Here is a 25,760-nt window from a genome sequence, read left to right as displayed (position 1 = left end):
AGAAGGATTGACATTCATGTCATACATTTGTTTCCCGAGGTCCATTCTGAGAATAAGCACATGAGAACTAAAGTAGATAGTAGCGGCTGGAAGACCTATGAAACGAGGTAATATATGCCTTGAAAAGGATACGTGTCACTTGATTCGAGTTCATATTCGCTACTATTTGATTTTACCTCCGTGCCTGTAGTTAATCTTAACGCGACTCGAACTATTATTGTGGTTCCCCGCGAAACGTCTCCCACCATCAGTATCTTAAGACAGTTGACGTGGGGCCGTCGCTGAAAACCTTCCCGAAATCCATTTATCTTTCGCGCCCTCGAATCTCAACCACCCCCTCCTCGCTCTCCACACTGCAGAGGTCATGTCCGACTCCAAGGATCGCAAGGGCAAGGCCCCCGAGGGCCAGTCTACCGACAAGAAAGACGGCGCCGTGAAAATAACCCCTCAGATGGCGGAGTCGCTCTTGGAGAACAACCCCGCTCTCAGGAACGAGATGGCCGGCATGGACAAAGAGAAGGCGGCGGAGGCAATGGGCAAAATGAACATTGCGGAACTGCTGACGGGTCTGTCGGTTTCCGGAAAGAATCAGAAGGATATGGCTTCGTACAAGTTCTGGCAGACGCAGCCTGTGCCCCGATTCGATGAGACGAGTACCGATACTGGGGGCCCCATCAAGATCATTGATCCTGGAAAGGTCTCGAAGGAACCGGATGCTCTTATTGAAGGGTTTGAATGGGCGACACTCGACCTGACGAACGAGACTGAGCTGCAGGAGTTGTGGGATTTGTTGACGTATCACTACGTGGAGGATGACAATGCCATGTTCCGGTTCAGATATTCGCAGTCGTTCCTACACTGGTGGGTGCACAACGTGGCCGATCCTACCGGCGTATAAGGATGTGGATCATTTGAGCGCTGACAATTTGGCTGTAGGGCTCTTATGTCTCCTGGCTGGAAAAAGGAATGGCACGTCGGTGTCCGCGCTACCAAGTCGCGCAAACTGGTGGCGTCCATTTGCGGTGTCCCGACAGAGATCACTGTGCGCAATCAAAAGCTCAAGGTCGTTGAGATCAATTTCCTGTGCATCCACAAGAAGCTCCGCTCGAAGCGCTTGACCCCTGTTCTTATCAAAGAAATCACCCGTCGTTGCTACCTCAATGGCATTTACCAAGCCATCTACACTGCGGGTGTGGTGCTCCCCACTCCTGTCAGCTCATGCCGCTACTACCACCGTCCTTTGGACTGGTTGAAGCTTTACGAAGTTGGCTTCTCACCTCTCCCTGCCGGATCCACCAAGGCGCGCCAGATCACTAAGAATCACCTTCCCAGCACTACCTCCACCCCTGGTCTTCGTCCCATGGAACCCAAGGATATTGACGCCGTGCATGATCTTTTGCAGCGATACTTGTCGCGGTTTGCGCTGAACCAGGCCTTTACACGGGAGGAAGTGGACCATTGGCTCGTGCACAAGCCAGAGACAGTGAAAGAGCAGGTTGTCTGGGCATACGTGGCAGAGGACCCCGAAACGCACAAGATCACCGACTTCTTCTCTTTCTACAACCTCGAATCCACTGTCATTCAGAACCCCAAGCACGACAATGTGCGTGCTGCTTACCTGTACTACTATGCAACTGAAACAGCCTTCACCAATAACATGAAGGCTCTCAAAGAGCGTCTGCTGATGCTGATGAATGATGCTCTGATCCTGGCCAAGAAGGTAACTACGGGGAATCCACTGCCATTTCTCTCTGTTCGACTTACTGAAGCTGACACTATCTTTGATAGGCTCACTTTGATGTGTTTAATGCACTCACACTTCACGACAACCCTCTGTTCCTCGAGCAACTCAAATTTGGAGCCGGCGATGGCCAGCTTCACTTCTACCTCTACAACTATCGCACCGCGCCTGTTCCTGGAGGAGTTAATGAAAAGAACCTTCCCGATGAGAAGAGAATGGGAGGTGTTGGTATTGTCATGCTGTAAAACCTTCCCAACGGCATGGCATGCCTCGTTGATGATCGCATTTTATACCTATTTCTCGCCGTGAAATGAATTTAAGTGTGGAAAATGTTATCAAATTCCTGCTTCTCAGAATAGGTCTATTTCAACCATACCTGTGTGTAAAATGATGTCCGAACCGTAGATCTCTTTTCATGGCAACGATGATGCCTGGGGCAGCGACCTGTCATGTAGGGGAGTGCCCCAGGCGCCAAGGCAACCCAATTTTATTGCCGTTTCCGTGACGTCTTCATCACATGGAAGGTCCAGACTCTCTGGTGTTTTCTTTGCATCAACGCAGCATATTGTTCATCCAGCCGACTAGTCTGGTGGAATCCCTCTGGTTCTCCAGATATGGATAACTATGAATAATCTTTTCTTGGCCATCGAATCTGCGACCTGAAGCTGACTGTCATCGTAAACTCCCGTTCCTCTTTAAGTACGGAGTACTCCGCATTCCATCACGTCCAGCCCCCATTCTACCATTTCTCGACTGGATCGATGAGGTGTGAATCGATCGAGGGAGTGTATGCACTGGAATCTGTATTGAAGATTGCTACATTCTGAGATATATCGTTTGTTCTATCTACCTGCTCAAAATGGGTGTCGGCCAGTCGACCGAACATCCGGGCCATGCAGGCAACCCAGGTTAGCATTGACCATCACTGTCTTCTGTCTTCCCGAGTGGACGACTAGCAACATGCATCTCCTCAACACAATTCGCACGAGAAGGGAGGCATATTTGAGCCAATCTAATGCTTAACAGAACACTTAAGCCATGTGCTGGCTGAGCGCTTCGCGACCAAATGCTTCACTCCGCTGGAGCTCACTCACTTCAAAGATAACTTCTTTTCTCGCGCAATAGATCAAGGGGGCATGAAGTACTGGAACGAGAAGATTCTTTCGGATTTCCTCGGTATTCCTGACAGTAGCGATTCCCATTGTCCGCTTGATGCTGGACCGGTGATCTTCCGCATGGTTTCGTACTTGGGCGCATTTCCCTTTCAGAATACATTGGCTCCGAGTGTTCTGACCTTTGAGGCTATGGTAAAAGTCGCAGTCTTGCTAACAGAACGGTATGGGAGAGTTCTACGGCGAGCGCGCAAGGACCGCATCAAACTTCTGTTCGGAAGTCTCGCTGATGTTGGGAGGCGTGATGTCGGCGCGTCTCCAGGCGCGGAGGATGTACGTAAGGAGGCAGATGATTCTTCCGTTGTCAAATCGCATGTAACCGGCTTTGAAGTCGATGCGCCTGCCAACGATGACTACGGGGATGAGGATGAGGATGATGATGACCTCGCCCTGGCGGCCTTGGAATCGTTGGATGTTATCGAGGTGTTCAAGCATGACTCTCGCATCGATAAGAAGGTCTATGAAGCTCGAATATCCGTCGCTACATTCCGTCGTCTTCTGATGCTCTTGATTGTCATCGCACCTTTGAAGACCTTGGAGCCAATGACTTCGTATACCTCAGACCTCAACGTGGCGCGAATGGAGAGCGTTCGAAAAGAGGCTGATACCATTTTGGCTGCCTTGAATATTGAAGACTCCGATGGTGGTATCAGTTACCGATCGTTTGCACACATTACTTCGACCGCTTTACCATATCTCTTTGATCCATTGACGCCCCTTTTCGAACATCTTCTGTTCAGCAAGAACCTGGACATGACCAAAAAGAGCGGATCTGACACAATAGTAGCAGACACGATTGAAAAGCCGCCAGATAGTGCACTATCCTCTCCGTCGACAATTATGCTTCCTGGGAGTTTTGAATCGAGTATCCTCAAGCCGAGTGTTGTATCTCATCTTTCATTCTTCCTCCCTTCTCCTACATCGAACGTCAATCTACTCCGGGGCAACATGCGCCTGCATCCTGTTTTCTCAACAGCTGCGCACGGTTCATCATTAACCTCTTTCTCTCACAACGTTCTCACGTGGAACGCTGGCACATTACTCCTACTCGAGGGTGCTATATCTGAATCATCCGAACATGGAGACGGCATGGTTACGCTGGGAGCGTACCTTCCGCAGCCCTGGAAATCTGCACCATTGTCCCATTCTTCAATGAAGCCTTCCGACACCTCAGCCTTGCCCTGTCTCTTTGAACTTTCGCCAAAGCACCAGCTGTTGCAAGGGAATCCTTCACCCTCCGTGGAAAAGCCCAACGCCCCCGTGGCATACTTTTCCACCAGCACGGGTATAGCGATTGGATGCCAGATTCCACCCCCATCTCGAAGTCAACTCCTTAAACCTACGCCTCTTGGAGCAGGCAGCTTGACCATTGACACGAGTCTCGAGTCTGCAACCTTCTATGTGTCGTCCATCGGCCATAATGGCGTTTTCCTTCCCCCAGCTACTACATCGATGTCGGAAGAAACAGTTAAAAAACAGATAGACATCTACACTCTGGAAATATGGGGATTGGTCCCCGAGCCATCGGACGCATCCTCAGCAGAGCCGAGGCAAAGTGCAGTCGAGTTGCAGCGGGCGAAGTGGGAATTTGAAGCTCGTGAAGCTGAACGGAGACGAAACCTCAATCTGAAAGCCGGAGCTGGGGACTCTGCAATGGAGGGCGCGCGATGGCTTCTGGAGACTGCTGGGTTGATTGGTGATCGGCCTGGACAAAGGGGTGGAAGTATTTAATACCACTTTCCGGGCACTGATTTTTGTCGGCATGATCCATGATCCATACAGAGAATTGGTTTGAACAGTCCACTTGAAGAGAGTTCCCAGCTATGAACAGAGTATTGATTCTGAGTTTCATGAATTCTGACGCTACAGAGGTACGACAAACAGGATATATATAATACATGATTCATGCGAGCTGAATACTCGTCATAAACCTCCTTTTCATACTCTAAGAGGCGTGAGACCAGTCGGGGGCCCGTAAAAGTCCTTCAACTCCTCCTCTTCCTCTTCTTCCTCGACAGGCCCATTGATGTTCTCGATCTCCGATTCCTCATCCGCAGCGCTACTCTTTAGGAACCGACTGCGCGCGCCTGAATTTGCTGCAGGAGCAGGAGTTCCGCTTTTTCTCGTGTCCTCGGGCTCGTGTTCATCCTTATTCTCGCGCGGAAGACGTAAGGCCAGGAATCCCTCGGGGGCACGTTCTGCGCGATCCATAACTTCATTCATGTACTTGCGCACCTCGTCTGGTGGCTTGACCACACGTGCCAGAGGCTCTAGGAACTTGGGGTTGGCGCTGTAGATGCGAATCGTGACGGGCTGGTAGTACTCCTTGAGATTCGACTTGTTTGCATCTTCCTTTGACTCCTTGGATTTGTTGGAGTCTGGTTTGCTGGGAGTTTCGGCCGGGGCCTTCTGATTGCCTTTATCGTCTGATCCTTTGGCCGAGTCAATAGCGGCTGTAGCGGAATCCTGATTGCTGGAAGATTGAGCATTGTCCTTCTCCTTAGCGGCCTCATCGGGCTTGTCATTCTCTTTCTTGTCTTTTTCTTTGCCCTCTCCGCCTTCCGCTGTCTTTTCTTTGTTTTTGTCCGCTTTCTTCGACTTGGAGGTCGACTTGCCCTTGGCTCGGGATGTGGTCGTCACGGAAGCATCTTCTATGGGGAACGGTGTGTTGGGGTCCACCTTCCGGATAAGTAAGAAGGACGCTAGAACTGTGTTTCCCCCGGGAAGCCATTCTAAAATAGAGTACTCCGGAAACAAATACCGGTCTCCTGAGCCTGCGTGGCCTGAAGTGCTACTTCCGTAGGGAGTCAATGGTGAGGTAAACTCAAAGACAACCGACTTGTAGCCCACCCTAGGAGGAGGCGGGGGAGGTGCAGGACGATAGTAGGCCGGAGACCCGTGTTGCTGCGGGCGTGACTGTATTGAAGGAGACTGGCCTTGGAATGGCGGATACTGGCCACCTGGACGCGGTGCTGGAGTGCGGGTCGGAGGAGGCTGGTTCATTGGCCGTACTGCAGGACTCGAATTTGGCTGGTGAGGAGTAGAAGCTGCGCCTGGAGGAGGTGGCGGGACTACCGCGATACTAGGACTAGATACTCCACCAGGGGGCGGTCGACTTGTCGTAGTCGTCCCTGGCTCCTGTTTGACCTGAGGAGTGGCATTAGAGTTCTGAGCAGTGGGTGTCTGAGGTTGCTTGGTAGGAGTTTGACTGGAACTCTGTACTGAAGACTTCATCGCTGGCGAGGGTTTGGGAATTTGAACTTCCACTCTTGGCATCGGCTGCGGCTGCGGCTGCGGTTTAGCTTGTGATTGTGATTGCGGCCGATGTTGGGGGTCGAGCCTGGCTGGGTCTGCGACGGGCCCTGCTTTTGACTCGGCTGCTCTGATTGGGATTGCTGGGAATTCTGCAGCGGTGAAGGCTGGGGTTGTCGTTGCGTAACTCCCTGCTGTGCAGGTTGCGGCGTGTGGCGCGGTGTCTGTGATTGAGCACTGCCTGGAGCTTGCCCTTGTGGCTGTTGCTGCTGTCGCTGTTGCTGTTGCTCTCTCGCACGAATGATCGCATTCAGTTCATCAATATGAGCCTGAAACGCTCGAAGCTGTTCCTGAGACGCTTTGCTGCTAGCAACCACTCTCATCAGCGCCTTGAGATCGGGGTCTGAAGCAGCTCGCGTTGCAAGCATTTGAATGACCGGGTCCGGACTGGGCTTTGGAGGTTGAGGGGCTGTGCATGTTGAGACGCAGGCGGGCGCTGGGCTGATTGAGGGGTATAGGGGGACGAGGAGCATTGTGAGAAGGTGGATGAGTGGGTGTTCGGGCGGGATGTGGAGGCGGATGTTGGCTGCCCTGGGGTAACCTGGTTGTGGTGAAGCCGAGTGGGCGGGGAGTAATGAGCGGGCTGGCGTGACTGCTGAGATGGTGGTGGATGTGGATAGGAGTGGTACTGCTGGAAGTTGTTGGGATGGCCATAGTGAACCATCGGCCGCTGGGGGGAGTGTATTGAATCGGTGGCGGCGCGTTAGGATCTTTGACGGTGTACAGCATAGCATCGAAAAGGTGGGGTCCAATCGCGATGTTGCAAGGTCCGACTTTCAGCATGGACTCCTTGGGGGGATTTTTGCCTTCAATCTGCTCTCTTTTGGACTTCTTCGGTTTGGTGTAGTATCGCTCTAGAATTCCGTCGCTGAGCCATTTCTTCTTCGATCGTTCCAGAGAGGCGAGAAGGACAGCACTGAGGGAGACAAAGGGATCGCGTCAGTTCAAGTACGCACTCAAATAGATGCAAGCACAAAGCGAAGGCGATTGCATCCTATGAAACCCAGAAGAACGCACCTCTCAGCGATTGACTGATACTCCTTGGATGAAAGGTCGGCGGGCTGCGGGGCGGACAGCGTTGGGAGAGCCTCTACATCCTTGATCTTTGTCGGCAGGGGCTTCTCGATGACCTCTGGTTCAGGCGGAGGAGGTTGGGGCGTGGGAGCAACACTCGATGTTGAGCCTTTCTTCTTGGAAGATGAGCCCTGTTGAGCCTGGGTTTGAGGTGCGGCTTCAGATTGACGTCTTTTCGCGGAAGGCTCGCGACCGCGGGTGGAGAGTTTGCGCTTCTCAGCCATGCTGAGCTATCACACACGGGGCAGTCGAGGAAGAAGCTTGGTAGAGGAGATCAAAAGCATCTCCAACGGTCGGTTCTGTAAGTGACTGCAGGGGAAGAGACGAAAGAAGCGAGGTGAGTTGAGTTGCGGAGAAAGGAAAAGGAACGCGGAGAATCCACGAGCGATAAAATCACGCCGCTAAGATTAGTTACTGCAGTGCTGGGTGTCACGACTCCATCATTCTATACTGCCTCTTTCTCTCGTTGTACAGATGTTTCACAGTGACTTTTAAACATGAACATGGTCATTTATCTATCCTGATGATTTTTTGATAATATTTCTCCCCATCAAAGGCTTATCTTTCCGACTCTATCTGGTGGATCTCCGAGGTACGCTTCCTATCTCTTAGAACATCGCTCGCATACTCCGTACTTTGCTCTCTTCTTTCGGAAGCTCATTCTGAGAGATATGCTTGTGTGCTCATAGGATTTGGCTATCTGATCTCACTTCACTATGGTTGAGCTACAACCAATCTTCAAAAAGGCCTACTGGACGCTGGCCGCTGGAGGCCTGGTTTACGTGAGCTTTATCTGCGCGCTCACATGGCCCAATGTCCAAAGACTGTACGCTTTGCTCATCCATATGTCTGAGAACGCGGCTAACGACTGTGGTGCCATACGCATAGTTGCTTGTATGCGAACAAAGTCAATCCTGCTCTGTGGGAGGATGTCAACCAGGTCGAGCGCTTTGGATTCCTGAGTACGTCGAAACGCCCAGCTCCCCATGAAGTGGTCGTTGTTGACTTGGCCAGAAACGCAGGTCCAACCGTTCAATCTGGTTACCCCTGATAATGAGACGATCTATGGCTGGCATTTGCTCCCTCTACACCTCTGTCGGGAGCACGAGGAAGAACTGAATGCGAACGAGCCATCTGGTCCAGCTGAAGACTATACCCGAACCTCGGCTTTCAAATTCCTAGCCAACGACCCTAACGCTCGAGTAGTTGTCAACTGTAAGCGCGTTGATTTTCCCACCTTGTGACAGAATAAAAGATGCAGTACGCTAACTAATCCTTGTGCAACTGCAGTCCACGGCAATGCCGCACATCTCGGCTCCGCTCAGAGACCTGAAATATACCGCATGCTTCTGGGCTTGTCAACGCCCTCCAACCCTGTCCATGTCTTCGCAATTGACTATCGTGGGTTCGGAGTGTCCACCGGCTCCCCAACGGAAGAAGGCTTAATTACCGACGGTGTCTCCCTCATTAATTTCCTGACCGCCGGTCCTTTGAACATCCCGCCATCCAGGATTGTCATCACGGGCCAGAGCCTGGGAACAGCTGTCAGCGCGGCAGTCGCTGAGCGCTATGCATTCGGATCGCCGGATTTCGCAGCTGTCCAACCCGCCATTCAAGACCCCGAACCGTTCGCAGGCGTAATCCTCCTAGCATCGTTCAGTAACTTGCGAAACCTTATCGAATCCTACAGCTTCAAAGGTCTTACGCCCCCGATGCTCTCTCCCTTGATTGGCTACCCTCGCGTACAAAGATGGGTAAGGAGCCATATCGTTGACCACTGGGACACCGCCGCTCGCCTTGCACGCCTGACGGGCATTGGACCATCTGCCGAGGAAGACGCGAAGGCAGGGTACAGCAGCAAAGATCTGGATCTCGCAATCATCCACGCGTTCAACGACGTCGAAATCCCCTGGTACGAAGGACGTAGTGTCTGGATTGCTGCCACTGGTGAAAACCAGAAAGACGCCCCTGGCACCCTTGTGCACCAGAAAAAGGAAGAGGGTGGCCCAACCGAGGTGAAGATCTGGGAGAACAGGTCGGGGAAGAACTCGGCCGTGAAGAAGGTTCGATGGGAACGTGTAGGCTACGGTGGTATGTTGCAAACTCCTTTCAACGTTCTATCGCAGGGAGAGACTCAACTGATATGTTCTAGGTCATAACCGCGTGGCTACTTTCTCCGCTGCTGCTCTTGCTGTGCTTAGAGCTTTCGAAGAGTAAATTCGTTGGTCTCCCCCTACGACCCCGGGAAATAACTGGAAGTCAGCTTCTGTAATCCGTCCCAATATATGCCCCTCATCTACTGCCATCAGTGAGACCATGATACTTGTGGGAGGGGAGAGACGTTCAGTAATACATACAATAACCCATAACCTACTTATGATTTAGGACTATCTTTTTTGCCGCTAAATTTCTATAATTCCAAAATCTTTAGGTCATTTTGTCATAGTGAATATACCCCTACTCCTGTCCGTTTCATTTACTTCTTCCGTGGATGCCCCCAGTTGTGGTAGCCTAGGCATGTAGGTTTACCTCTGGGACAGAGCCATAGATACCTGGGTAGCAACCTTCTTACTATCGTCATAAAGACTGCAACGATCTTCTAGATTTCATATATACTGTACTCTCTACATTCCAGGTCTTTGCGTCCTCAGCGAAACAGCACCTGCCTATTCACTCAAGTTATGAGTTCACCTTCAAGCATCTCCAGCTCATCGTCGTCCCCTTCAGCGTCGGTTCGAATGCGGGACCAACCAAGCACCATCTCCATGAACATTCCAATTGAGGAAGAGAGCGCCGCTGTGCTAGAATGCCTGGGATTTGAGCCATCCACAGCCAGCCAGATCTTCCAGCGCTACGCTAATCGGCCCGATCCTGATCAGTGCCCTGACGATCTTCTGGGCTACGCATGCGTACACATTGCAGTCTTGAAAACCGACTCTTATCGTGACATGGATATCCAAGAAGCGATGGCGCCGGTCGGCTCACCCCGCGGATCCAATCGGCCATCGCTGACCCAGCGTTCTCCGACATAGTGTGGACCCGGGATCTGCATTTCTGGGTCAAAGATAAAATTCAGACTAACTATGCGACGCTTCGCAGCCGGCAGGAGCTGCTTAAACGCCATGCACAAGGGCTCGTCCCACCAGAAGAAAGACCAGCGCCTGAGGCACCGGAGCCGGGCGCCGTCACAGCGACAATTAGGGTGAAGCCGTCTCCGCTCCACAGCGATATGGTCTTCAACGGACTGGAAGGAGTTCGTCTGGGCCTGCAAGCAGGCGATGGGCCCACCTCCAAAGTTCGATTATCTCGCGACGTGGATCTCATCCAGGGCCATATCTCGAATTGAGGCAGCACGCCGCCCAGCCATCCAGTGGATGTTCTGGAAGCCTGAGGCCCTATATCTTTTGAGAGACGATATTCGTGGAAGAATGCAAATTATTTTGGAACTCACTTTTCCCAGCTGCAGTAACAAGGTATGTTCTCAAAAGCCAACAAAGAGAATCCCTAACAAGACCCACAGGGTTTGTCTATATTGTAAAGTAATACATGGCTCCAAATGCTTTGGGCACAAAGGTGAAGAGGACATGAGATGAGAATACACGTGGAGAGAAGCAGATCGCTGTAGTAGGAGAATGTCAAGATGCTGGAGGGGTATGTATGAGCTTCATCTTGAACAGAAGAAGATTCGTAAAAGGCTGTTCAGTCGGATATGTATGGAACGGCCAAGCGCTGCAATCAAGATGACTGTGCAACGAGAAGAGACGACAGCCACAGCGTTTATTTCTTGTGCCTGTCAGCCTGAGCCTTCAGGTACTTCTGGATAAGTTCCTTCCTGTAAGAAGTTGTCAGTGATTGTTCAGAGCGGCATGCTGACGATGAGGAGTGGAAAGATTGCACATACTGTAATTGAGGTTGAGCCTTCTCGTAGTGGCTGAACTCCATGGTAAATTCACCCTTGCCCTGGGTGGCAGCACGCAGATGCGTACTGAAGCCGAACATTCCGTTCAAGCTGCAGTCCGCATACACGGTGAACTCATCCACACCAGTCTCGGTATCATTGATAGTAGCATTACGCTTGTTAAGGAGAGAGATAACGTCACCTTGGAACTCACCAGGAGCGGTGACAACGATCTTCATCATGGGCTCAAGGACAGAGGGGTTGCTTTCCATAAAGGCCTTGCGGAAGGCCTGCTGGGTAGCGTTCTTGAATGACATTTCGGACGAATCCGTCATGTGGGTAGCACCGTCGTTGATCACCATCCTGGTACCAAGCACCTTGTGACCAATGAGTGGACCCTTTTCGCAAGCAAGGTTGAAACCCTTCTCACAAGCGAAAAGGAACTTCTCGGAGATGCTACCACCAACAATCTGTTCCTCAAATTTGTTGTCCTCAAGTTTGCCGGTGGGTTCCATCCAGCCGACGACGCGAGCATATTCACCAGGACCTCCTGACTGTTTCTTGAGCAAGTGGTCGAACTCGACCCGGTTGCCGATGGTCTCGCGGTACGCGACCTGAGGCGGGCCAGTCACACAGTCGACGCGGTATTCGCGACGCATGCGCTCAATGTAGATGTCAAGATGCAATTCACCCATGCCAGAGATCAGAGTCTCCTCACTCTCCGCGTTGTAGGACACCCGGAAGGTGGGATCCTCTCTCTGGAAACGAGCCATAGCCTTTGAGAAGTTGGCGGAGTCCTTGTTGTTCTTAGGCTTGATAGAAAGCGAGATGACAGGTTCGGGCACGAACATGGAAGTCATGGTGTAACCGAGCTGTCCATCGGTGAAAGTGTCACCAGAGGCGCAATCCACACCGAACACGGCGCAGATCTCACCGGCTCCGATCTCCGATACCTCCTCCATCTCATTGGAGTGCATGCGAACAATGCGAGGAACCTTGACCTTCTTGTTGTTGCGAGCATTGAAGACGTTGGCACCCTTGCGGAGGGTACCCTGGTACACGCGGATGTACGTCAACTGCCCGAAATTGCTCTCTTCCAGTTTGAAAGCAAGACCAACAAAAGGCTGGGAGTTGTAGGGGACAAGCTTGACAGAAGCCTCGTCGCGCTTCCGGTCAAGAGCGAGGTTTTCGACTTCCGATGGGTTGGGGAGGTAGTCGATGACACCATCAAGCATAGGCTGCACAGATTTGTTGGCCAGTGCAGAACCCATGAAGACGGGAGTGAACTTCAAGCCAATGGTTGCTCGGCGGATGGCGGCTTTGAGCTGCTGCTCCGTAGGCTCAGTCTCCTCCAGGAAGAGCTCAGCCATCTCGTCGTCGACATCGGCAAGCGTCTCAATGAGCATTCTTCTTCGTTCCTCCACAACTGACTTGACCTTCTCGGGAATCTCATCCTTGATCACGATATTCTCACCGCTCGGTCCTTCGTTGTAAATAGACTTCATACGAATCAGGTCGACCACACCCTCGAACTCGTCTTCAGCACCAATCGGCACTTGAACGGCAGCAGCAGGGATCTTGAGCTTGGTGTTGATCTGCTCGACGGCCTTGAAAGGGTTGGCACCCATACGGTCCATTTTGTTGACGAAGGAAATTCGAGGAACGTTGTAGCGGCGCATCTGGCGGTCGACCGTGATAGTCTGGGACTGGACACCTGACACAGCACACAGGATCATGACAGCACCGTCAAGAACGCGCAGCGCTCTCTCCACTTCGATGGTGAAGTCGATGTGACCTGGTGTATCGATCAAGTTGATGTGGTACTTCTCTTCTTTTCCATCGTCTCCCTTCTTTACCCAGTCACAGAACGTCGCTGCGGACTGGATAGTGATACCCTTTTCACGCTCGAGATCCATCGAGTCCATCTTGGCACCAACATTGTCACGGCCGCGAACTTCGTGGATGGCCTTGATACGACCAGTGTAGAAGAGGACTCGTTCGGTACAGGTGGTTTTTCCGCTGTCAATATGTGCCTATAAGGACCAAATCAGATGCTGCGTCTCCACGGAAATGCTTGAATTTCCCGGAAGATAACTTACAGCGATACCAATGTTCCGGAGCCTGGACAGTCTGATCGCTTCGGCAGGGTCAAGGTTGTCAATGATTGCCTCCTGAGACAGACCGTCGGGATTGGAAGCGGCGGCCTCGAGACTGAAGAAGAACGAGATCAGCGATTGAACGTACAGAAAACAAGATAAATCTAACAATTCCAGGGGAGATTCAACGGTCACTAGAAGATCGGAATTACTTACACAGCGGCAGCAGTAGCAGCGGAGGCATTGCGTCGCTGCAAATTGTGTCTGTTGAAAACCGACTGATACGCCGGGCCGGCAATGGGTGAACGGAGAGCGGCCGTCGACGCGCATCGTTGATACAAGAAGTTCTGTGATTGAAGACGCACAGGCGATTTGGTCAAACCAGATAGGGCACGGTGGGGTAACCGTGCAAGAGAAGGACACCGCATGATTGTCAACCACAACCACGAGGAACTGGGGAGTGCTGATGCTGCTGCAACTCTCAGCGTCGCGATCTTTTTTCTGCTCCGAAAAAAAGTTCGGGGAAGCCAGGAACAAGGCACGTGATCATTACAGTCACGGCCAATAAGATCCGGCAAGCTCAAACCATTTCTACAGTTCGATGTACTGTGCAAGTTTGATATGACTGACAGCCTAGGAACTGCTATGGCAATAAATATTATGATTATCTCAGTTCTGCATCAAACAAAATGATCCAATCTCAGTTGCTGCGGAAATAGTTCGCCGCCAAAACTGGTCCCAGGTTCACTTCCTTTGCGAATGCGTCCAGATCATACCTTATCCTCTGCCAGTTACCAACGGGCTTCCCATTCTTTGGAGCATGCCTCTCGATATTGAAGCCGTCTGGCTGCTCGTACAGCAAGAAAACATATCGGTGCGGCGCGCTGCCTGGTGGAGGCGCAGGCCCGATATAGTTCGCAACAAAAGGGGCAGATGTTGTCAAGATGGTCTCGCCCGTGACAGTGGTCTTCGTTGACGGCCTAAATCCCGGATGGATCCAGTGTAGGATGGGTCCTAGGAAGCCGAGTGATGGAAATGGAGCATCGAGGTCCAGACTGATAACAATATAGGTGCCAGAAGATACGTTAAAGGAAATCTGGGGCTCTTTCTGTGCATCTAGGTGCAGATTTCATGCATCAGTAATTGAAGTATCGTTTTCCCCGGCCTACTAACCACTTCTAGGAAGGTATTGCCCAGGCGTCGTGATGCGTTGCTCGCCAAATGCCAGCCCAAGAAGCTTGGAGCTATCCTTCTCGGCAGCAGACAAGACGGCTTCGACGGATGAAATCGACGGCATTTTGATTGATTAGTCGATGAATACGAACTTGCCCATCTCGACAAAGGTGCCAAGTTTATAGATGAAGCCAGGTAATAGGAGTCAGACAAGTGAGGGGGTCGTCTGTACAACCTGCCCATGCGGTGGTTCGGTGTTAACGGGCTTAATGAAGGTAACAGAAATAGGCGTCCCATCAACTCAATTTAGCGTTGCCTTCGTCTGATTCTCATATTCGAGAATGTCATTATCATTGATCTATTTGACCTGTGATAGGGGCTGCAGAATAGATACATGAAGCTCTCTGTGTCAAAGACACTCGTCTCAACTAGGTAGGTATATCCAGCTAGGTATCTATAATGTACTGTATGCAACTGTATGATACAAGACGATACACGCCTCGAAAAACTATTTCACCGCCTTGGCTTCCGCCGCCATTGGTTTACCTTCAGCTAAATATGTCATGGATACCTATTTTCGAGTATAGCAGGGTACTGCCGATGAAGCAGACTATGGAGTTTTAATGGTCAATGTTGTGAACTTTCAATATCTCGACTTAGGCAGCTTATGAAAAGATGCGTTCATCTTTGAGACTGCTTGCCTCTGTCTCCCGCAGCCAGCCTTCGAAACTCAAAAAGCCTGCAATTAGCTTGGACCATGTATGTAACGTCTATCCATATCAAGCATCTTTGGAATAAGCTATATTGATGCGACTGGTAGTTCATACAAAGACAGCGGGTCCTCAGTCTATGGCGCGAGATAGTCAGGGCGCTGAACAGTTAGTCTCCCATATTCGGAAGTCTAGATTTGAATTGCCACGCCTTTTTGGGACTTGCAAGCTGATTGACATCTCGACCATAAAGAGATTCCTAAATCGTCCACTCGGGATGAGCTGCGCAGCTATGCTCGTTCAGGGTTTGAGCGGCATCGCAACGTAACAGACTTGGTGAGTAGCTGCAAATCGGCACAGAAGTGCATAGCTAAATGTTGCTTGTGTGTAATAAAGCAACATATACGATATCTCGTCTCGGTATGAGGCATTGTTCCTGAGTTCTAAGCCTGCCGACTGACCACTTGGCAGACTGGAAAAGCCGAGTTCGAAACTATGAAACGGTATATCGACGAACAAATCGCGAGTTAAATCGATCTCGTCGGAGTCGACCCATAGTCGCGTCTGCTACAACGCATCTGGCTCAAACTTGGTTGGTGAAGGAGAGCTTCTCTTATTCTTACAGGACCTTGAAATGTATATATGTACATGTTACCGTGAAAAATCGCATTGTAGACGGACATCTTTCCAACACTTTTCGTGATGTCGAAAGCTCACTTTTGCTGCATCCATAAATCTCGCACAGCAGCTAGTACCCCAATCGACTTCTCATCAGCAGGCTCAATAGCTGACCGAGCAGCGTCTTGCTCTGGAATCGTCTTTGGCGCCGGCCTCTTGCCCGCCTCCTTAGCAGCAGCCTCAATGGCGGCATGACGCTCCCTCCAGTCCTTATCTTCCTTGTCTCGGATTTCGAGTTCACGCAACCACGCATCCCGCTTCTCCTGTGCCTTCCGCTGCTCCACCATCTTCTCGAACTCCCTTCGTTGCTGGCGCTCTGTCTTGAAGTACATGCCTCCGGCAACAACAGCAACAAGTGTAAAGAATTGGGCGTAGATACGAGCACGGAACATTTTGTTCATTTCGACCGAGTCACCGGCCTTCATCGACCTGTATGCGCGGTAAAGGGCGTAACATGTGGCGGCACATCCTGAACGAAAAAAGTACGCATTAGATCGGAGCAACGGGAGGATGCGTACCTCAGCTCAACTTACCTAGCGGGATCAAAGGTTCCTCCTTGAGTCGTCTGCGGAATTTCTGGAGAGAGGTCTCCTCCTTGAATTGGCTAGTGGTTATGATTGGTTAGCTATCCTGTTCCTCCGCGTCTCAACAGCCAGCCGAGGAAGATGGCCGGGACGTACGGGTTATCCTCCATGGAGGAAGGAAGGGGTTCGTTGAGCATTTTGTCTTTGGAGGACGTATCACCGGGTGAGTTGTTGGATTCGTAAAAAGGTGTTGAGTCGCGCGGATTGACTCGGGTTGACACGCCACTACTCAAATCCAAACGAAAATGGAGGAGAGCACTGCAACGGGTAAAGGTCTTGCAAGGATGGAAATAGTAAACGAAGTGAACTGAAGTATTCAAGCGAATTGTTTTCTCAAACCAATTCTCTTTCCAAATTAAGGAAGGCAGATGTCGCCTCAGTCTATCGAACTTCCAGAGACAACATGACGCTGCGGAGAATTCGGAGATCTTTGCGGTAAAGTTCAGTACCCGTATCGTACGTTACCAGAGTCATGTTTTTTACATTGTTCACTTGACAGCGATTTGAAGCTATTTACACCAGAGGTAAACTGTGGAAAAAGGAGTCACGGCTCAATGAGACGGGGAGATTCTGCGTCTAGGTAGCTATCTACTTACTCTATCATTGTCGTTGAGGATAATGTTAGACCTGCTCTTGTGACTGGAGATTATCTACTTTTACATAGGAACTACCTAGGAACCATACACGGCCACGCAGGAAACAAGCTGGACCTAGCTCATATTTAATTCGAGACCATGTCCATTGAAGAGTAAGGCGCTTGAACGTCAGGAGCTTATAGTTAGCCAAGCTTTTGACGATCAGAGCATGAGTAGTTCGCATCATCTGAGAGGTATGCCACGAATGTGGTTGGTACTGATTATCGTAAATTGAACCAAGTCAGACCATCCAGAAGGATGTCCATAATCCTATGCTCAGAATGAGTATCAAGACAATAGTTAACACATCTCAGCTTGTGATATCGAAATGATTCACCCAGATGTCTCAGAAAGTACGTTTACCTGTAGGGAAATTAGGGCTCAAGGTGAGGGCTGATGAGTCAAACAATTCCGCTCCGATCACGGCATTGAAGAAGGGTGGCCCCGCGGGAAGGATTAATGTTTGTCGAAGGCGTGATTGTGCCACTGCCGGCGAATTTTTGATCTCGCCGCTGACTTCTTCGATTGCGTTCTTCTGACTCTAAATCGCAATCAGTGTCTTTGATTTGAGATTACAGGCCCATTATGCCCGATCAACCTGCCACGAACGGTACGACAACTCCGGTCACTGCAAAACTGAGCAACCTCGCTCTGACTGAGTACACCGCCGCTCCCACTCCCCCTTCGGAGAAGGACCCAAACACCGCGCTGGGCTTATCCCGAGACTGGGGTATCCCAAGTGCATTTCTGCTTCCCAATGGCTACCCAGATGTAAGGTCCTAACTCAATGGATCTGTTTCCGGAATATAATTAACCTTCATCCTAACGACGCAGTACCTCCGCCTTATCCTGACGTCACGGGTCTACGATGTTATTCAGGAGACACCGCTCCATCACGCCATCAACCTTAGCAATCGTCTGGAATGTCGTGTGCTTCTCAAGCGGGAGGACTTGCTCCCCGTATTCAGCTTCAAGCTCCGTGGAGCTTACAACAAGATGGCGCATTTGACTCCTGAGCAGCGGTGGAAGGGTGTTATTGCTTGCTCCGCAGGTCAGAGCCTTTCGATGTGGTGACTCTCCTCGAGCCGAGCTGACAGGTATATAGGGAACCATGCACAAGGCGTTGCATTCTCCGCTCGCAAGCTCAAGATCCCCGCGACCATCGTCATGCCCTCGGGCACCCCTGCCATCAAACATTTGAATGTTGCGCGTCTTGGCGGCAGTGTCATCCTTCACGGAAACGACTTCGACGCTGCCAAGGAGGAAGCTCATCGACTGGAGAAGCAGCACGGTCTGACCAGCATTCCTCCCTTCGATGATCCGTACGTGATTGCGGGACAGGGTACCATTGGAATGGAAATTCTGCGTCAGGCGAACTTGGAGAAACTCGAGGCTGTCTTCTGCGCTGTTGGCGGAGGGGGCTGGTTGCCGGTATCGGGGTTTATCTGAAGCGCATCGCGCCGCATGTGAAGGTTATCGGAGTCGAGGCCTACGATGCCGATGCCATGGCCCGGTCGTTGGGTGAGGGGTCTCGGGTTTTCCTTAGGGAAGTTGGACTGTTTGCGGACGGTGCGGCTGTGAAGACTGTTGGCGAGGAAACATATCGTCTTGCCCGTGAGGTGGTTGACGATGTTATCTTGGTTTCAACCGACGAGACCTGTGCCGCCATCAAGGATGCCTTTGAAGATACCAGATCTATCATCGAGCCCGCTGGTGCCCTGGCACTCGCAGGTCTCAAGAAGTACATCTCCCAGAACCCTAGCCCCGACACCAACCGGGAGCTGGTCGCCATCACGTCTGGTGCAAACATGGATTTCGACCGCTTGCGTTTTGTCGCTGAGCGTGCTGCTCTGGGAGAGCGGAAGGAGGCACTACTAAGCGTCAACATTCCCGAGAAGCCTGGTGCTTTCGCAAATCTCGTCGAGGTGATTCTTCCTCAAGCTGTGACCGCCTTCAGTTACCGTTATGCTCGTGCCGAGTCCGCCGATGTCCTGATGGGTATCTCTTTGTCTGCGTTGACGGGTCGCGAAGACTTGGCGAAGATTATGGATCAGCTCGAAAAAGCCGGCATGCCCGCGAAGGATTTGAGCGACGACGAGCTTGCCAAGCGACACGTGCGTTTCCTGGTTGGAGGGCGCTGCGACGTCAAGGACGAACGTCTTTTCATGTTCGAATTCCCAGAGCGTCCAGGAGCTTTGGCCAATTTCCTCACCACGCTCCGGCCCAACCAGAACATCTCCCTGTTCCACTACCGCAACTATGGTGGCGATGTCGGAAAGGTACTGGCAGGCATTCAGTGCCCGAATGACGAGAAGAAGGATCTGGAGGCCTTCCTCAACGACCTCGGCTATCCGTTCAGCGAGCAAACCGACTCTCCCACTTACCAGACATTCCTCCGTTGTTAAAAATGTGCATCGCATTCTCCGTTATTTTGCCTTTCTGCTAGAGGGAATACTTGGCTGGGTCAGGTTGTTGATTTTCTCTCGGGATGAAAAGAATACTTTATTTTCGTCGGCGTTCGGATCGAAGCATCAGATAGATTAGAGGCTGAAGCCTGCCTTTAATGAACTGGCTTGCATATAGTAATGGATTTTAATTCTCATCTGCTTGAGATTACGAGGCGGAGATATCTTAGCAGCAGCGGATCGGCTGTAACATCAGTCAACATCAGAAGCGACAGATCATCGTCAGCTTGGAGATCCAGTCGCTTTCGTGCAGTCGATTGGATGCCACCCCCTTCCGTCCTGATGTGTATACAAGCAAGTAGCCGACGGCCTCAGCGCTGCCTGCAATCTATGTCGTCCACTTCTGGGTTCAGTAATTCCAATTCCTGGGGGTTTCTCGAAGTTGATCTCCCGATGCAGACTCGCGATTTACCAGACGAAGTTGGATCGATCGGTGTCTCTGTTGGATAACAACAAAATCGAGAATCCCTTGGAAGTTTTCCAAGGGGAGGTCAAGCAACGACATATTGAAGTTGGATATGCAACACAGGGAGCAAAATATTTCATGAGAACCATGGAGACTAGCGATATATAGTCTGGCGGTAGAGTGAGGGCATTGCTCTCCATCATTGAGATACAGGTCCACAGCCACCGACTCGATAAGCTCCGCCTCGTAGTATTCTCGGCTGTATGAATGGTGAAGGCTCCCGCAACCCTCCAGTTTCCTTTCTCTCCTCAATGTTCCCTTTCACCAAAGAAACACAGCATCGCCAATGAGCCGCGCTTCAATTCTGGTCAAGCACCGACCCGGGCTTGTGTCGTTCCAGGTATGGGTTGAAGCAGAGCCTGATGTCCTGACTTCATGTAGTACATTTCACCACGATCGAGGGTGCCTCGTAGTGATACCTGATACAAATGCTGCCATAGCAGTAACCCACAAACGAAGTAAATCGTCCATGGAACCTTGACTGCATGTAGTATCTACCCATGGATTGGTGGTTGGTGATGGACCCGGATCTCGGCGATACAGAAACTCCGGCGAACATTTGCTCCGCGGATTTGATGACCTTGGGAGCATGAAGCTGACCATCTGATCCTTTGCACCTCTGGACGGCCGATCAAGAACGAATTGTCGCGGTAAAGGCTACCAGTCCTTTCCGCTATTCTTCATCATGCTGTCCATTCGCTCCATCTTGGGTTCTTCGACCCGAGCCCTCCGCCAACTTCTCCCGAGTCAGCCATTCTCTCACCAGTTCCTTTCGCGGTCACAATCGCAACTATCAAGAGTATCGGTCGGCAACAGCCTTCAGAGCCTGCGTTCTGCGAAGAAGCAAGATACCAATGTCGGCGTTGTGGGGTCCACTGTGCGACAACTGGAGCAGGTCCGGGGCATGAAGACGAGATCGTCCGTTAAGCGGTTATGCGATGGTTGCAAGGTATGAGTTATGCTGCCTGCATGGTCTACATCATACTAATGGCTGGTTATCAATAGCCTGTTCGGAGGAAGAACCGAGTTTACATCATCTGGTCAGTGTCGGCGGCTCCTTTTGCACTCGATAGACCTAAGTCTGACCACATACAAATACAGTTCAAAGAATCCTAAGCACAAGCAACGTCAAGGAAAATAACTGCGCTACATAGAGCAGAGGAAAGGGGGAAATGATCTTTATCTACTGTTTGAACCATGAAGGAAGCCTTATCGACTATGTCACGGCATGGTGCTTGGTTGGATTCGGCACAGACATGCCTCAATGAACACATGGTTTCGTCGTTGTACTCGGGATATGCATGGTCAACTTATTTTCGGTTATTGGTTCCGGCGCTCGTGTTATTTTGTACATTAGACATCTGTCTCACTATGTCACGTCTTTTTCAGAAGACCATTCTCCTCTACGCCTTCGGTCCTTGGATCCACGCACTCGTTCAGTTAACTAACCACTTCTCAAGCCTGCTACTTTATCCATCCAGAGCACCTCGAGCTTAAGTGATCTCCAATGATCTCCTAAGAAGCGTCCGAATTCGAATATCATATCGCTTCAGTTGTTTCGATATCCACCGTACACCAAAATCGCGTGTTCACTCTATCGCAGGCCACGGCTATTGTTGATGAACGAGAAATAGCATGCGCACAAGTGTAAATCAGTGGCTTCCTCGACGTACCGTGAGCAAACATTCCTTTCGATATTCAAAACTGGTACCGGGACATTGTCGCTCCTATGGCTCAGGAATGCGGGATGAACCCCTGCCCTCAGGTATGTTGTTCTAGGGCTCGCGAACTTCTCACCCGTGTCTACGTCCATTTGCACTGTGTGAACTATCTGGCAGCCGCATGGTAAAAAGAGGGTGGACAACATCCAACGTCATGGTTCGCCGTTACGCGCAACTCCTGGTCTTAATCACAGCGACCACCGCAACACTGCTATTCTCGCAGCAAACGCTTGATGGAAATAACATCCTCAAACACAATGGCGCAATAGGACCATATGTGGACCGCACCAACTACGGGATCAATCGCGACCCTCCGGCCGGCTGTTCAGTTGACCAGGTGGTCATGATCAAACGCCACGGAGAGCGATACCCTCTCGCAAGCGAAGGACCAAAGATAGAAAAGGCATTGCAAAAGATCAAGAAGGCCGTGTTCGACGAGCCACACGTCGATGGTGATCTGAACTTTGTCAAGAATTGGACCTACTTCGTCCCTTCAAGTTGCTATTATGACAAAGAAACCACCACTGGACCGTACAACGGCATTCAGGACGCTTACAAGCACGGCATGGAGACGCGCAATCGATACGGCCACCTCTGGGACGAAGAGACGATTGTGCCTGTGTTCGCTAGCGACGCCGGCCGTATCGTAGACACGGCTCGAATGTTCGGGGAAGGGTTCTTCGGTGATGACGAGTATAAGACGAAGGCAGCTATCAATATCATCTCCGAGTCGGCTCGTCAGGGCGCGAATGCCCTATCGCGTACGTGTCATGCTCGCGACCAGCATGCGCAGCGCATATGCGATGCATGGCCGCAGTCGTTGCCCCAGCTTGAGGGTGCGGCGCAGCGGCTCAACGCCCAGCATCTCGGTCTGGACTTGACGTCGACGGATATATTCTGGTTGATGAGTAGGTCGCTCCTTTAGCATCTGCTGGCTTGTTTACTCTTTGCTAATCTCACAAGCAATGGCATCCTATGAACCCAGCGTCCGTGGACATTCGGATTGGACGGGGGTGTTCACCATGGACGAATGGGTCAGCTTTGGCTACATCTGGGATCTACACTTTTACTATTGCGCCGGGTAAGCCGATCTCACACTTCAGCTAATACACAACCAGCGTTGACTGTTCCATTTCTCCTAGACCCGGAAACAACAAGACGCGTCCGGTTGGCTCCGTGTACGTCAATGCTAGTCTCACTCTTCTCGAGCAGGGACCTTCGTCCGGCAACCTCTTCTTTAACTTGTACGTCAACCTCCCCATCTACCTCCCCAATTGTAGCTGATATCCATAATTACAGTGCGCACGATACCGATATCACCTCCATCATCGACGCACTGGGTATCCTGACCCCACCCGAAGATCTCCCGACTGACCGTGTCGCCTTCAGCCATTCATGGTCGAGTAGTGAGCTGGTGCCAATGGGCGGCCATCTCACCATAGAGCGACTGAGTTGCAACGCCACGGCGATCTCGCCTGCCGGAACGTACGTCCGATTAGTCTTGAACGAAGCCGTAGTGCCGTTTCGTGCGTGCCAGTCTGGTCCAGGCTATGCCTGTCCCTTGGAGGAGTATGCCTCGATCCTGAGACAGGATTTACCGGATTATGTCTCGGAGTGCGAGATCCCAGAGTCGGATCCTCAGTATTTGAACTTCTGGTGGGATTATAGTACGGCGACTACGGATAATTACCGTGATGAGACGAAGTGTGATTAGGATGTTTGGTCAATAGCCTATATTGTCATTACTGTGATTTGAAAATTACAGATTCGAATTCAATGTTCTCCGTCTGATTTCCCTGCTTATGACTGCAATGGCTCACCCATACCACCAAAGGTCACGCTCTTGATCGTAAGGAACTCGTCGATTCCGTACTTGCTGCCCTCACGGCCGAAGCCACTCTGCTTAACACCACCGAACCTAGAGAAAGTTAGCACAACGCAGTAGCATTCTGGCTGACAGGGACACTTACGGAGAGGCGACATCGCTAATAAGACCTGTGTTGACCCCAACCATACCGACCTCCAGCGCCTCCGCAACCCGGAAAATACGCTTGATGTTACCACTGAAGAAGTAACCCGCAAGTCCGACCTCTGCACGATTGGCCAGCTCGACGACCTCTTTCTCGGTCTCAAAGGGGAAAATTCCAGCCACGGGGCCGAACGTCTCCTCCGAGGCCATCAACATATCCTTGCTCATCTCCGCGAGGACAGTCAGCTCGTAGAAGGTGGGGCCCAGATCGGGGACTCTTTGGCCTCCCGCGACAAGCTTGGCTCCCTTGGCTTGAGCGTCCTTGACGTGCTGGTCGACTTTTTCGGTGGCACGCTCGTGGATAAGCGGGCCGTGAGTGACGCCATCCTCGAAGCCGGCGCCGAGCCTGAAGTCCTTGACCTTTGCGGCGAAGCGCTGGACGAATTCATCATACACGCCCCTCTGGACGTAGATCCGGTTAGCACAGACGCAGGTCTGGCCGGAGCTACGGAACTTGGAGGCAACGGCTCCGGCGACTGCGGCATCGAGGTCGTCGACATCATCGAACACGATGAATGGTGCGTTTCCGCCCAGCTCCCAGGACACCTTCTTGATAGTAGATGAAGCCTGCTTCATGAGCAGTCTACCGACATTGGTCGAACCGGTGAACGAGACCTTGCGAACTTCAGGATGGGTGGTGATTACCTCTCCCACCTCCGGCGTATTCTTGAGCGAAGTCACAATGTTGACCACGCCCTTGGGAATACCGGCGCGATGAGCCAGCTCCGCAAGTGCGTTCGCAGTGAAGGGTGTTTCGCCAGGAGTCTTGCACACAACCGTGCAACCCGCGGCCAGAGCAGGTCCGATCTTCCTTGTGATCATAGCAGCGGGGAAATTCCACGGAGTGATCAAGCCGCAGACACCAACGGGCTGCTTCAATGTCATGACTCGGTTGCCGGGAACTGATGCGGGGATCGTGTCACCATAAATCCGGGGGCTTCCTCGCTGAACCATTCGAAGAAGCTGGCTGCGTAGTTCACCTCGCCCTTGGCGTCAGCTAGGGGCTTCCCGTTCTCCCATGTGATCAATGTTGCTAGATCCTCTGCATTATCCATCATCAATTGGTACCATCGTCGCAACATGCGGGCACGCTCGCGCGCTAGGGTTGTGCGGAACATGGGAAAGGCAGCTGAGGCGGCCTCGATGGCCTTTTCTGTGTCGAGGGCGTCGAATTCGGGGCATGTGCCGATAAGTTTTCCAGAGGCGGGATCTAAGGGGAATAGGGGATAAGTTTCATTCTAGCATCAGGGGAGCACAAGCCTTACCGTGGACTTCGAATGTCTTTCCTGATTGTGCGTCAACCCATTCTCCGTTGACATAAGCCTTCTCAATGAAGAGAGACTGATCTTTCAGCTAAAGCAGCATCTGTGAGCTCATTTCCATAGAGTGTAAGCCTTCAAGAGTGGCCTTACCGGTGGTACAACATGGCTTTTTGAATATAATCTTCTGGTATGAAGTGTCGGTACGGCAAAGGGATACCGAGCTCGCGATCTCAACAATTGCCGCGAAACTGGACGGATAATCCTCTCCATGGCGATAGAATGATGAGCCCTCAAAAGGGACTAAGTTGCCTTCAGTCGCGCAGGGAGTTTGGAACAACAAACAGGAATAATATGTATGATACTCCTTCTGTCTAAGTATGCGGGGAAAGTCGTGAAGCTCTTCCGCCGAGGGAGTACTGGAATGTTGCGGAAATAAAAAAGACCTTAGAAAGGTCTTATCTACTGGAGAAGGGAATTGAGTGATCTTTATACTTTATAGAATCCAGGAAAGAATGGATCCAACGATGCGAGTGTAAAATAAATGCTCATCGTATCTCCGAGCCCGTCAAGCATTCATTACCACCATTCACTCAAGCGGGGAGCTCTCCATCACGTCGGTCGACGTCATTCTAGAAACGGCATGCATTTCTACCCCAAACTCGCTCCTATCCCCATGGTGGAGCTGATTTATTTGACAATCATGAGACTACGCACATTCTGTATTTGCCAACTACAGCGATAGAG

General features: G+C 51.3%; 14 protein-coding genes across 14 annotated transcripts; 9 read left to right on the top strand and 5 right to left on the bottom strand.

Moving 5' to 3' along the window:
* Positions 1-132: 132 nt before the first annotated feature.
* P174DRAFT_442853 (glycylpeptide N-tetradecanoyltransferase swoF) lies at positions 133-2,104 on the top strand. Its single transcript, XM_024827676.1, has 3 exons — positions 133-861; positions 937-1,720; positions 1,789-2,104. The coding sequence occupies exons 1-3, from the start codon at positions 365-367 to the stop codon at positions 1,984-1,986; spliced, it is 1,479 nt and encodes a 492-aa protein (XP_024681587.1). The 5' UTR covers positions 133-364; the 3' UTR covers positions 1,987-2,104.
* Positions 2,105-2,298: 194 nt separating this feature from the next.
* Positions 2,299-4,828, top strand: P174DRAFT_408902 (uncharacterized protein). Its single transcript, XM_024824192.1, has 2 exons — positions 2,299-2,649; positions 2,768-4,828. Exons 1-2 carry the CDS (start codon positions 2,601-2,603, stop codon positions 4,642-4,644), a joined length of 1,926 nt encoding a protein of 641 aa, XP_024681586.1. The 5' UTR covers positions 2,299-2,600; the 3' UTR covers positions 4,645-4,828.
* On the bottom strand, positions 4,731-7,635 carry P174DRAFT_442851 (uncharacterized protein). Its single transcript, XM_024827675.1, has 5 exons — positions 7,243-7,635; positions 6,887-7,141; positions 6,690-6,766; positions 6,287-6,661; positions 4,731-6,257 (listed from the first exon to the last, which is right to left on the bottom strand). The coding sequence occupies exons 1-5, from the start codon at positions 7,521-7,523 to the stop codon at positions 4,852-4,854; spliced, it is 2,394 nt and encodes a 797-aa protein (XP_024681585.1). The 5' UTR covers positions 7,524-7,635; the 3' UTR covers positions 4,731-4,851.
* P174DRAFT_442850 (alpha/beta hydrolase) lies at positions 7,556-9,702 on the top strand. The gene is made up of 6 exons (XM_024827674.1): positions 7,556-7,891; positions 7,969-8,125; positions 8,188-8,261; positions 8,314-8,514; positions 8,590-9,390; positions 9,452-9,702. The coding sequence occupies exons 2-6, from the start codon at positions 8,016-8,018 to the stop codon at positions 9,514-9,516; spliced, it is 1,251 nt and encodes a 416-aa protein (XP_024681584.1). The 5' UTR covers positions 7,556-7,891; positions 7,969-8,015; the 3' UTR covers positions 9,517-9,702.
* A 177-nt stretch (positions 9,703-9,879) lies between these two features.
* Positions 9,880-10,454, top strand: P174DRAFT_217832 (uncharacterized protein). Its single transcript, XM_024821370.1, has one exon. It carries the CDS (start codon positions 9,981-9,983, stop codon positions 10,329-10,331), a length of 351 nt encoding a protein of 116 aa, XP_024681583.1. The 5' UTR covers positions 9,880-9,980; the 3' UTR covers positions 10,332-10,454.
* Positions 10,455-11,076: 622 nt separating this feature from the next.
* Positions 11,077-13,721, bottom strand: P174DRAFT_372726 (elongation factor G; the record flags this gene model as incomplete). Its single annotated transcript, XM_024822450.1, has 4 exons — positions 11,077-11,131; positions 11,201-13,230; positions 13,297-13,408; positions 13,510-13,721. The coding sequence occupies 4 exons, from the start codon at positions 13,719-13,721 to the stop codon at positions 11,077-11,079; spliced, it is 2,409 nt and encodes an 802-aa protein (XP_024681582.1).
* A 199-nt stretch (positions 13,722-13,920) lies between these two features.
* Positions 13,921-14,829, bottom strand: P174DRAFT_391594 (YbhB/YbcL family Raf kinase inhibitor-like protein). The gene is made up of 2 exons (XM_024823523.1): positions 14,467-14,829; positions 13,921-14,409 (listed from the first exon to the last, which is right to left on the bottom strand). The coding sequence occupies exons 1-2, from the start codon at positions 14,588-14,590 to the stop codon at positions 13,994-13,996; spliced, it is 540 nt and encodes a 179-aa protein (XP_024681581.1). The 5' UTR covers positions 14,591-14,829; the 3' UTR covers positions 13,921-13,993.
* Positions 14,830-15,028: 199 nt separating this feature from the next.
* Positions 15,029-15,798, top strand: P174DRAFT_217793 (LYR motif-containing protein 2). Its single transcript, XM_024821369.1, has 5 exons — positions 15,029-15,225; positions 15,287-15,344; positions 15,430-15,512; positions 15,573-15,596; positions 15,648-15,798. Exons 1-5 carry the CDS (start codon positions 15,142-15,144, stop codon positions 15,705-15,707), a joined length of 309 nt encoding a protein of 102 aa, XP_024681580.1. The 5' UTR covers positions 15,029-15,141; the 3' UTR covers positions 15,708-15,798.
* On the bottom strand, positions 15,769-17,042 carry rcf1 (respiratory supercomplex assembly factor RCF1; the record flags this gene model as incomplete). The annotated part of the gene is made up of 4 exons (XM_024831241.1): positions 15,769-16,323; positions 16,388-16,458; positions 16,535-16,696; positions 17,035-17,042. The coding sequence occupies 4 exons, from the start codon at positions 17,040-17,042 to the stop codon at positions 15,890-15,892; spliced, it is 675 nt and encodes a 224-aa protein (XP_024681579.1). The 3' UTR covers positions 15,769-15,889.
* Positions 17,043-17,567: 525 nt separating this feature from the next.
* P174DRAFT_442844 (threonine dehydratase, biosynthetic) lies at positions 17,568-19,673 on the top strand. Its single transcript, XM_024827673.1, has 4 exons — positions 17,568-17,844; positions 17,908-18,124; positions 18,179-18,504; positions 18,525-19,673. Exons 1-4 carry the CDS (start codon positions 17,659-17,661, stop codon positions 19,476-19,478), a joined length of 1,683 nt encoding a protein of 560 aa, XP_024681578.1. The 5' UTR covers positions 17,568-17,658; the 3' UTR covers positions 19,479-19,673.
* A 1,016-nt stretch (positions 19,674-20,689) lies between these two features.
* P174DRAFT_422006 (50S ribosomal protein L36) lies at positions 20,690-21,145 on the top strand (the record flags this gene model as incomplete). The annotated part of the gene is made up of 3 exons (XM_024825004.1): positions 20,690-20,953; positions 21,010-21,044; positions 21,106-21,145. 3 exons carry the CDS (start codon positions 20,690-20,692, stop codon positions 21,143-21,145), a joined length of 339 nt encoding a protein of 112 aa, XP_024681577.1.
* On the top strand, positions 21,081-21,674 carry P174DRAFT_217724 (uncharacterized protein). Its single transcript, XM_024821368.1, has one exon. It carries the CDS (start codon positions 21,202-21,204, stop codon positions 21,499-21,501), a length of 300 nt encoding a protein of 99 aa, XP_024681576.1. The 5' UTR covers positions 21,081-21,201; the 3' UTR covers positions 21,502-21,674.
* Positions 21,675-21,879: 205 nt separating this feature from the next.
* Positions 21,880-23,439, top strand: P174DRAFT_372067 (histidine phosphatase family protein; the record flags this gene model as incomplete). Its single annotated transcript, XM_024822411.1, has 4 exons — positions 21,880-22,633; positions 22,689-22,806; positions 22,868-22,969; positions 23,025-23,439. 4 exons carry the CDS (start codon positions 21,880-21,882, stop codon positions 23,437-23,439), a joined length of 1,389 nt encoding a protein of 462 aa, XP_024681575.1.
* An 82-nt stretch (positions 23,440-23,521) lies between these two features.
* Positions 23,522-25,742, bottom strand: P174DRAFT_442842 (NAD-dependent succinate-semialdehyde dehydrogenase). Its single transcript, XM_024827672.1, has 4 exons — positions 25,167-25,742; positions 25,020-25,107; positions 24,735-24,964; positions 23,522-24,699 (listed from the first exon to the last, which is right to left on the bottom strand). The coding sequence occupies exons 1-4, from the start codon at positions 25,284-25,286 to the stop codon at positions 23,692-23,694; spliced, it is 1,446 nt and encodes a 481-aa protein (XP_024681574.1). The 5' UTR covers positions 25,287-25,742; the 3' UTR covers positions 23,522-23,691.
* Positions 25,743-25,760: the final 18 nt, after the last annotated feature.

The sequence above is a fragment of the Aspergillus novofumigatus genome, assembly GCF_002847465.1.
Source record: "Aspergillus novofumigatus IBT 16806 chromosome Unknown P174scaffold_5, whole genome shotgun sequence".
Classification (NCBI taxonomy): Eukaryota; Fungi; Ascomycota; class Eurotiomycetes; order Eurotiales; family Aspergillaceae; genus Aspergillus; species Aspergillus novofumigatus.
This window is presented reverse-complemented; position numbering and strand designations above follow the sequence as displayed.